This window comes from Protomyctophum parallelum (assembly GCF_964188405.1).
Source record: "Protomyctophum parallelum genome assembly, chromosome: 5".
NCBI classification, from domain to species: domain Eukaryota; kingdom Metazoa; phylum Chordata; class Actinopteri; order Myctophiformes; family Myctophidae; genus Protomyctophum; species Protomyctophum parallelum.
The window spans coordinates 21,803,674-21,814,830 of record NC_139702.1 but is presented as its reverse complement, the minus strand read 5'-3'; the positions used below and the strand labels follow the sequence as shown (position 1 = coordinate 21,814,830).

Genomic DNA, 11,157 nt, shown 5'->3' with positions numbered 1-11,157 from the left:
TTCGCAGCGGTATGTATAGGTACTTATAGTTGACACCTTCAGAATAACGCAAACGAAAAGAAGACGTCAAACGGCGCAGACTCGATGTTACCGAGGATATTTATGTCCGCGTTCCAACATTCCCATACGAAAATATAGATACGCACAGGGACCCTACGCAAAGTGACATCCAAATTTCAGAAAAGCTTTACGGAGGGTTCCGAGAGGGGCTACAACTCGACCAACAACTCGGTCTCCCTCACTGTCTGAGTGGTAACTGGAAAAGTCGCCGGTTTTCCGACTCACCGCGAAAAGTGCGGACATCTCGCCGCGAAGGTCCCCGAAAGTCCGGACATGTCGCCCGAGGTGGGAGAGCTCGCCCAGAGACAGAGAGGCAGAGAGTGTCCCATGAGTTTAGATTTTACACTAGAGTAGGAATGCTAATTCAAGCAAGCACCCTCCCAAAGAGGGTGAGGGACAGATCCTGTCCATGTAGGAATATATCTAAATGACGGAGCGGTTGTGCAAAGATCCGCCCGGCAGTACTGTTTAATGCAATTTATTTGTGCAAATTATAAGTATTTTTAGTTGAATTACTCATAACAAAGTTGTAAAAGTCAACAGTGTATATCCATAAAATAAGCAAGCAGCAGACAATACACTAGTTCTTTCTTTCAATCATTTTATTATTATTATTATTATATATTCTGATACACAGATACGCCCGGCTAGCCTACTTTCTAATGTTTTGATAATTTGCGCGACAAATGTATGCATGACGGTATAGAGTTTCAAACTAGTGTATTTAAAATGATGATTATCAGGTAATATAATTGTGAAAATAATGATAATAATAATAAAAGTATTGAAATAAAGAAATAGTGAATTGTTTGCTAGCGTGCTGCTTGTTTATGTTATGGATATACATACTGTACAGCTTTGTCATGAATAATTGTCTCCACCAGCGACAGTGTTGTGTGATATTAGTCTGGCTTATTAGCCAGGCTACAGGAACGCACCCAGGTTGCCGGCCCGATTCCGGCGAGCCACCCCGTGTCCGAAACGGTTGAGAAATGACAGAGTTGCCGTGTGGGGGTCCCTCTATACTGTACCCTCTACTGTACTGTAATGTACTGTACTGTACTGTACTGTCACTGTACTGACCCACAGGAACACACCCAGGGTGCCGGCCCGATTCCGGCGAGCCGCCCCGCGTCCGAAACGGTTGAGAAATGACAGTTACCGTGTGGGGGTCCCTCTACTGTACCCTCTACTACTGTACTGTACTGTCACTGTACTGGCACACCCGAAATCACCATATATACAGTTAATATGTGCGTGTGTGTTTGTGTGTGTATTAGGTCGCGCACAGGTGGTGAAAAACAACCATGCCGTTTTCGTGCTCAGACGCACCCAGTCACCCACCCACCCACACACATAGCTCCGTAAGGGAGTGGTTGCACCACTCAAAAATTAAGCAGAGTTGCTGCCGAAACCCCTATCTCTCCCTGACGTCACGTGATGATGCATTCAGGTTTTTTTCCCGAATGCAAGCCTGTTCAGGGCTGAGAGCTCTGAACTTCAACTGTGCCTGTGTCTTGTTATTTCTAAAACGTTTTTTACTGGACATCCTTAGGGGGTCTTTGATAGATAATATGCATCATTACTTTTAAAAGGAAAGGTCCCTGCTTTAATTAGATATACTCAAGTAAAGTACAAATATCTCAAAATTGTAGTTTGCACTGTAATTTCTAGAAGATTTTTTTCCAAAAATAATCAAAGTACAGTACAGAGCACAGTACACCAACACAGTACAGTAAACAATAAATCTTATGACCAGGACAGAATCTCAAAGAGTGGTGTCATCGAGTGCAGTTTAAGTGATCAAAAACTGATTTCTGCACCCGTAAAATTCATAGATCTGTAGTTCATTGTCACACGACAATTAAATGCAGATCTTTGAACAACTACTCCAGTAAATGGACTGGTCAGATGTTCTTTCTTTTCAAAATCTTTTTATTCAAGTTTTCGTGACAAACCCTGGGGCAAGTATTAAACAGACAAAATATGAAAATAAAATTTTAACTCAATCCCCTATCCCACCCATTTTTTAACACAATTTTATGGTGATTTATTTTTTTATGGTTTACTATAGTCCTAATAAACGCCACAAAAGATCACGGGATCTATTGAATGTGACAAACTGACATATTGAGCCTATACACACAGTATAAGCCTTCCCCCAGTAGGCTACCTTCACATTCAATAGATCCTGTGATCTGCTGTGGCCAGATGTAATTTCCTGGCGTTTATTAGGACTATAGTAAATAATATAAAAATAAATCACCATAAAATTGTGTAAAAAAATGCATATTTAGCCCCATGCTCGAATGCCCCCGCCCCCTGTCAAAAACAGCTAAAATCCCTAAAACGAAAGAAAGCAGCAAATGAAAAAAGATTAACACTCAACTTTTACTTTATCTAATAACAACCTAAAACATGAACCTTGGTTGAAAAAAACTAAAGTTGTCCTTTAACATCTCTATATCACGAAGCCACTGACGGAGCACAGGCGGGGCAGCATCCTTCCATTTGAGCAGAATGGCACGCCTAGCGAGCAATAAGGCAAAGTCGACCATACGACACACTATGCGTGTTAGAGGACCCTTCCAGCAGTGCCAAGGAGAGCCACTAAGGGATCTGGGTCTAGATTTTGGTGTATAATGTTGGATAGAGTATTGAACACATTCCCCCAAAATGGTTGTAATTCAGGATAAATACTAGCCAGTTTAGCCTTAGACATATGAGCTCTATGTACTATTTTAAACTGCACTAAGCAATGTCGTGCACAAAGAGAGGACTTGTGTATAGAAGAAAACATTGAATCCCATACTTCATCAGACAGTGTGAGCCCCAGATCATGTTCCGAGTCGGCCTTTATCTTATCTAAGGGCGCTGGCCTCGAATTTGAAATTATATCATATAATATTGAAATGGCGCCCTTAATCGTTGGGTCAAAAGACAGAAATTCATCAATAGGGTTAGCATTAGGCTTATTAGGGAAGCCAGGTACTGTAATATAGAGCTCACATAATGCCGGGCCTGCAGAAATCTGTAGAAGTGTGGTCTAGGTAGACTATATTTCTTTGAAATTTGATCAAAGGATACAATCCTCCCTTCTATAAATAGGTCTTTAAACCATTTGATGCCCTTTCCATGCCAACTCTGAAAGGTCATGTCTTGCATTGATGGAACAAAAAGGTGGTTGGATGCCACAGGACTGACCAGGGAGAGGTCTCTATAATTATAAGTTTTCCTGAACTGGGCCCACACTCTCAGCATATGACGCACCACCGGGTTAGTTATTGAATCAGGCCTGGTCAGATGTTCTAAATGGCAACTCAGCCGAGGGCACCTGGTGAAGTTTCAAATCTACAGTAAAGTAAAAAGAAAAAATGTAATAACTGAAATATGAAGAAGAAATATGAAAAATATGAAGAAGCAGCCTTCAGCAATATATACATCAGCATAGGGAATTCTATTGAGATTCTATCAAATGTAATTGTAATAAAGTTTTACTTCATTATATATAATATATAATGTGCTTTAGAAAGTGGCCTATAATCTAGAGTCCAGCATGGCCTGTGACTCATCTCTCTGCTCATTTTCACCATTATCCTTTTTGATGCGTCTGTCTAGGACAATCTTTTTCTTTACCTTGAGCCAGTCCCACCTCTCAGGTAGCAGGCCATGGTTGAACATGCAAGAAGCTATGAAGGAGAAAAACAAGATGGCCACAAAGGTGGTGAGCATGCAGATAGTCCTGACAGGGGACTGCTGGACATAAACGCCGTCCTTTAGCATGCAACCTGGAAGCGGGAGGATAACTGGAAGACCTAAAGCCTTTTCTCCGATCAAAATTCTCATCGTCACACCAACCAGGTAAGCCAGGGAAGCCCCATAACCATTTGACACACTGAAGAAGAGGACACAAACCAGCTGGGGGAAGAGGATGGTATAGGCCAAGTCTGCACCAAGGATCCAAAGCACCAGAATGCTGTTGCTGTAGTAGAGGGTTAGAAGTGTGGCGGTTACACCTATTACCACAACTGAGATACGGATCACCCACATCATCTCACGGTCTGATGCCTGGCACACAGGGTAAGGAGAGAAGAGTGAAAGAGAGAGAGATAATGTATTTACATATGTGAGATATGTATGTACATTTTAAAGGGGAACTTTGCCTATATTTAAAGATGGAGTGCTGTGATTTTTGTATTCTTTCCAGTTTTCCATGTGTTTATGAGGTGACAGTACTTATTAGACCCCTTGGTGTGGTTGTTATGTGCAATGATGTCTTCCCTTTGTATTTAGGGATTCTTCCTGGAGGCTGAAACCTTGACAGTCAAATGTGGCAATGAAAAAGAAAACAGTGATGTAGTGACATCACAATAGCATCCCATTTATCATACAACAGCAGCTGTGGGTGCAGCTTCAGTTCAGGTGGATCACCATTCACCACCCATCATCATGTTTTAGGGTGGAAAAAACACGGCACTCCATCGTTAATAATAATTTAGCTCAATTGTGAGGAGAAACTGAAGATCCAATGAAAAACGTCTATTGCGTTCTGTGTGTCTAGAGGTTGTGATAGACTGGAGAATCACCATCAACCTATGTAAAACCTATATGTTGTTTTCATGTAGGCTGGTACTGAACGTATTTGTCCAATTTCCATGTCCTCCCCACAATAGAATGATAGGATTCAGGTAAAATATCAGCCAAGTTTTGTCTGATATTTATCATACCCTATCATACACAGGGAAGCAAACTCACTGTTTCCTCCATACAGTATGTCTCACCTGTTTCCGGAGGATGTTCTTATAGATGTTGGAGGAAAATATAGATGTCCCTGAAAGCAGGCCAGAGTCTGCAGAAGACATGACAGCAGCGGCTACAGCACCTATCCCAATGATAGAGATATAAGATGGAGTGAGGTGTTGCAGGGCCAGGGGGAGAATAAAACTCTCCTCTCCCCGTTCGTATGGAGACAGAGGCCCATACTGCGTTGCGTTCCAGTCTGCACCACAGAGGAACAAGACAAGAGTCACATGAGCCATAGACTGGTTTGGAGTATACATTTCTGTCTAAAATGTACACGCTCACACAGACTCCCAATCATAAAGACTTATTCAGTTTGATTTGTGGAAAAGGAAAGAAAGAAACGGGGAAAACAGAGAAACAATCCCTTTGAAATGTAGTGATTTTTAGATTTTCTTTCCCGTCCCCTGGTCGGAGACAATAATATCCTCAGCCATGATGTTAAACGTGTCTGTTAAAATCTAGGTTTCCTACCTGTGGAGGCTGCAACAGCCCCAACCAGTACAGAAGGGATTCCAACTATGACAATGACAAGGGCAGCAATGAAGCAGATCAGCTGAGCATTGGCTGAAGAGGAAACAGACAGTGTCCTCTGGTGGAAGGATTGGAATCCCATACTGCCCAGAGCCTGGAACAGGAAAGAGGAGGGTAATAAATAACAGTATTGTGGGTGTTGCTGTTTATGAAGACCTAAATGAAACATGTGATTGTATGTATAGTTTTACATATGCATTTGTATTTGCTTCATGATTATGGATTTTGGCCCAGATAGTTTGTCTTATGTACACCCCCAGCCCCCAATCGAACCCTGCAGGACCTTCTAGCTGTGAGGCGACAGCACTACAGACTGTGCCACCGTGGCCGTGCCCCCCTGATGAAAATGTTTTATTGTTGTTTTATAGGGGGACGAAACCTTAGGCTGATTTTGTAGTTTGTCTTCCAGTTAAGGGTAGAAATATAGCTGATTAGTACTGTGAGGTACAGCATGCAACACAGTTGCACGTTACAGTAGCTAATAAGAGCTTTAGGGATAGGTGTGTTAGATATGAGTAGATATGTGTCGATGTGCGTTGGACATTTATTTATTTACAATTATTGTTGACTTCCTTCTCATTTTCAAAGATTTTTCTTTTTTTGCATTTGTGCCTTTACAGTGAAGACGGACAGGAAAAAGGGAGGGAGAGACGGGGAGTGACATGCAGAAAAGGTCGTCATGAACAGGACTCGAACATGCGACACACTCAGGCCAGAGCTTATATGTGGCATGCGACTGGACTGGCGCCCCAATAGTGTTGATTTTGACAACGAATTTTGATTTAGTTTTAGTAATTTTCATGCATTTCAGGCGTCATAATGGCGTCATAACTAATGGCTGATAATGGCTGATTTTAGGCATGCTGAAAATAGCCGATCTACCAGCTCACAATGCGTGACATGTTGCGAGCTTGTAGACCAAGCATAAAATGACTTGTCTTTTAGTTCTACTGGATCTCTTCTAGTCTTCTCCACTAGTCCCTCCCTAACATTTTAGTCTAGTTTTTATTTGTAATCAATTTTTTTCACCCAGTGTCAATTGTCTAATTATGTAATCCTGGGCGCTACACTCCCTTTGCCAACCTGGGGAGAGCTGACAGACTGACCGCATGATTCCTTCAATGCATGAGGAGTCCAAGCCGCTTCTTTTCATCTGACAGAGGGGAGTTTCCCCGGTTGGAAGTATAGCGTGGAAGGAACACGTTATTCCAATCAGTTCCTTTCACCTCCATCAGGCAACATTTTCGTCATAGTTTTAATCAAATCAACACTGTCTTACAGTCTACAACACAATAAAACAATCGCATGGTGAGTTTGCAGCAAAATTGCAGGCACAACAGTTACATGGTCAGGGCACTGAAGAAGGCACATTCAATCCTGTCTAATCCTAGCCACCCCCATCACATGAGTTGTCTGCATGGCTGTAAAAAATGCAATGTGATTTTACGATTGATTTTATCATTTATCACAAATCCAACAGTGGATCATCAGTCCCTCCCTCCCTGTGTATTCGAAAATATCCAATCTAGTGTTTGACCAAATCCAACATTAATCCAGGTATGGGAAAGTTAAATCATTGATAATATTGCTATAATAGCGTTTGAACCACATATGTTTCTAGATGAACTTTCTTCAACTAACCAGCAGTAAGAAGTCATCAATCCACTCCCAGGCTTGGTCCAGATCCAAAGTGCCTATCCAGGGTGCCTGGTAAGTTTGGTTAAAGGCTGTATGTACTATGCCTATGGATATGGTGTTGGTCAGAAGAAATGGGACACACAACCACTGGATAGGAAGACATAATGGACACCACAATGAGAATTACACCAAATAAAATATAAAACATTGAAATTTAAATGTCAATTATTCTATTGGAAGAGGTGCACCTCTTAATGAGGTTGTGCTGTGGGGCTAATGTCTTTATAAAACTTTCTTGTGACCACCGCACTCTGACTTATTTATGGTGCGTTACCAGCTTATATCAACATTGTAAATAGGTGAAGAGGTCGCACACACCAAGAATACATTTTCAACAGGTTTATTTCTCTACATCAGGACAAACGTTTCGGCTATCTAGCCTTCATCAGTGTGAGGAGTTGTCTGTGTCAAGTCTCTTTTAAAAGTGTGATGACAATGTGCAGGTGCACATAATCACTGTTATTGATTACAGACTGGGATTGGTAATAGTGCTATAAAGTCTGTTAACAATGCAAATACATTTGCCCAATATATCTTAAATTATAAATAGGCTACACAAACAAGATGACTAAATAATTAGATTTGTTGAATTATTTTGTAACCTTGTTTGTGTATTTGTATTTTAAGATATATTGGGTAAATTAATTTACATGGTTAACAGAGACTTTATAGCACTATTACCAATCCCAGTCTGTAATCACTGCTTGGGTGTGACTGTGAGGTGATTAATGGTACTGTACTGTATGTGCACCTGCACATTGTCACCAATCCTACAAAAGAGACTTGACACAGAGCACTCCTCACACTGATGAAGGCTGGATAGCCGAAACGTTTGTCCTGATTTAGAGAAATAAACCTGATGAAAATTAATTCTTGGTGTGTGCGACCTCTTCGACCTATTTACATGGCTAATGTGCATGGGACCCAGCCGAGACGTGTAGGTCTTTTGTCTCTTTTTTAATGCTCTCTGCCGAGCTTATGCCGTTAAAAGAAAGTATGTTTAATTGACTGTAACTGTGTGCCTTGGACCTCCTTTAGTATTATCATTTTTTAACCCTCGCCAACAATCACCTGTTTACAGTTTGTAGCCTACAACCACACAAACCACGGCAGTGCTTCTTATTTCTATTCAACACAGGGCTAAGTTTTCATACTAACACACACTAACACAAGGAGATCAGAATACATTTTAAAATTAACTTCAGTTGACTGGGGTACGTTTGTACATACTGACATAGTTACTCACCAGACAGACAAATACTAGTGACATCTGCATAACATCAGTGTAGGCCACAGAATAAAGGCCTCCTAACAATGTGTAGATGATGGCGATTGTTGAGGAGATCCATATAGAGTAGGAGAATGGCAAGTCCAGAATTACACTCATGGTTGACCCTGTAAGGATAATAAAGGACAGCTTGTATGTGAGACTTTTCGGCTGCATTTCTATGCCACCTATTGTGATCTTTTTTAAACTGCTTTGCCCGAATGTGACATGACACAAGAAAAACAGCGATGGTGGAGGCACCCATGCAAGGTATCAACCTGCTCATCAGGAGAAGACAGTGTTTTGCTCAAGGATACTTGACCTAAACGATGATAAAGCCAGGATGTAGCAGGGTTCAAACAGGCCACTCTACCTCCAGAACCACTACTGCCCAATATGATGTGGCATGATACAAGAAAGATAGCAACAGAATGTTTTTGTCTGTCTTCCCTTCATCATTGTAAATGATAGAACAGCACATGCAAGCATACCATACACCAGGGGTATTCAACTAGATTAGGCAGGGGCCAGGGGGCCAAAATTAAGTTCATGGTTTAACCGGGAATCATTAAGAAATGTGTAACTGGTTCGTTAAATGGATAATTTATTGTCTCCACCAGGCCAAAGGCATGCAGAGAGAGTATGTTTTGCACTCCGTCCGTCCGTCCGTCCGTCCGTCCGTCCGTGTGTGTGTGTGTGTGTGTGTGTGTGTCCGTCCGATTACTTATTCTAGTTTTTGGGTAAATAGGCAATTATTCACTAAATGTAATTATAATTCATGCAGGGTTTGACAACTGTGAGTGTGATGGCTTTTAGGTTATTGTGAAGATAGGTAGGCAAGTGAAATGAATCTCTGTCGAAATAAGTTTTATTTTGTCTTTACCTAAACCAGATAGAGTGCAGGCAACCCACAGCACATCAATTAGCAGGGTAGGGAGTACCACGGCACCAGTGAATACTACTCCATATTTCCTCTGAAACGGGTCCATCATAGTAACATACTTCTTGTCCCTCATTGGCTTGGCAAAGAATAGGCCACCTAGATCATGGAGAAATAATCATTTCCATTGAGTTAGTGATTTGTTGTGAACAGACATGACATGATACGACAGTGTGTGTGTGTGTGTGTGTGTGTGTGTGTGTGTGTGTGTGTGTGTGTGTGTGTGTGTGTGTGCACTGTACATTGACTACACTCAAGTCTTTCTGGAAATACATCACTTCAGAGTTCAGAATTACACTCTCTGTTTCTGTTATTTGTAATTACCTGAGTGAGAAAATCCTCTTACAATGGTCAAGAAGATACACTTGTGGACTTATGTAGATAACCCAAACAAAGTTGAGTGCATCAAGAAGGCCCAGTTAATCTATTATCTATTATTTAAGATGAAGTGCTTTACTTACCAATTACAAAGGACACAGAATACTGTACGGGCATAAGAGCCCATATTAACCCCATTGTAGGACTGTACACGGCCTCCGCCACTCCAAGGACGAAACCACCTCCAACCCATGTAGCTGCAGAAGTCAGTATGGGAAAATGGTTGATCTGATATATGCTCTATATCTTTTTTATTCCTAACTAAATTGTACAGTAAGCAGCATAAAAAAATAAAATAAAGATGCCATACACATGGGTACAGTATAGCTACCCATACCGACACCCACCCATAGATGATAGATACCCAAGACAATTTTATCAATCAGTGGTTGGGGAAAAAGTACTCGCATGTTTTAAAAAGATCAATACTGCAATGTAGAAATACTGTTAGCTTTACATAGGACCTCAATACTTTAAATATAGGAACTCAGACAAAGAGCTTTAGTTTAGCCCAGGATGCCTACATGAACAAGAGATGAAGAGAATGCTCAAGAGAATGAAGGCATCAGATTCGAGAAGGGCTAACTCCATCTGCTACGCAGATGCACAATTACTATTTTATATCAATAAAGCATCTTCACTTTTCTACAAACCTGTTGACCTGTCACGATATGCAGATTATGCACTGACCAGTTATTGTTTTGCAGGTATGTGGAAATTGTGTTTCCCAGCTTACCAGTCATGCTGAACATTCCCACTATCAGGTTGATGTTCCTGCCTGCGAGGAGAGAAACTTCTGTCCTGTCCCCCTGGAAATCCGTCTCAGCCCTCCTGGACTTTTGGGAAGCCCATATTCCCGTCCCCAGAATTAATAAATAGAACAATATCACAACAATCAGGCCGGGGATGTTCAAAGCCATGACGACCCATCCACTGGCAATCAACAGAATGACTGACAGGTATTGTAACTGGATGCTACAACAGGCCTGAACGTTTTGCTCCTACTTCTGGCATTATGTAATTTACCAGGTTATATATTAACATGGGAATAGATTTTAGGGAGGCCTTGGCCAGACTGTCTAGTTCCAAGCTGAAGTCCTCCAATAAAGGTCTCAGTGTGACCTAGTAGTGGTGAGCTACTGTGGTAGAGGTGATGTATGGTGGTGCATTAGGCAACTTCCACTCTCTCTTCGTCACAACAAGGCAGATGTCCTGGAATAGTACAGAGAGCAATAAGCATAATAGTGTTACCAAATACAAAGTACACAATTTGGCAATGCTATTACTGAAAAAGCAGAGCATAGTTCAGCAACATGAGATCAATTGGGAGTTCATCAGATGGCTAGACCTCAAGATCATCAGCTGTAGGCAAGAAAAGTGACTTTGACTCACTCATTGTCTGCTGGATTGTAGTCTTGCGTAGCCATGACAACTATTCCACAATGTTCGCTGGCATAGATCTGATGTTTGTTTTTTCTAC

At 41.4% G+C, this 11,157-nt stretch overlaps 1 protein-coding gene across 1 annotated transcript; it reads right to left on the bottom strand.

Annotated features, from left to right (window-relative positions):
• Nucleotides 1-3,597: 3,597 nt before the first annotated feature.
• Nucleotides 3,598-10,597, bottom strand: LOC310858259 (high-affinity choline transporter 1-like; the record flags this gene model as incomplete). The annotated part of the gene is made up of 8 exons (XM_083764366.1): nt 3,598-4,128; nt 4,842-5,059; nt 5,335-5,488; nt 7,036-7,179; nt 8,339-8,487; nt 9,243-9,398; nt 9,761-9,874; nt 10,414-10,597. 8 exons carry the CDS (start codon nt 10,595-10,597, stop codon nt 3,598-3,600), a joined length of 1,650 nt encoding a protein of 549 aa, XP_083620492.1.
• Nucleotides 10,598-11,157: the final 560 nt, after the last annotated feature.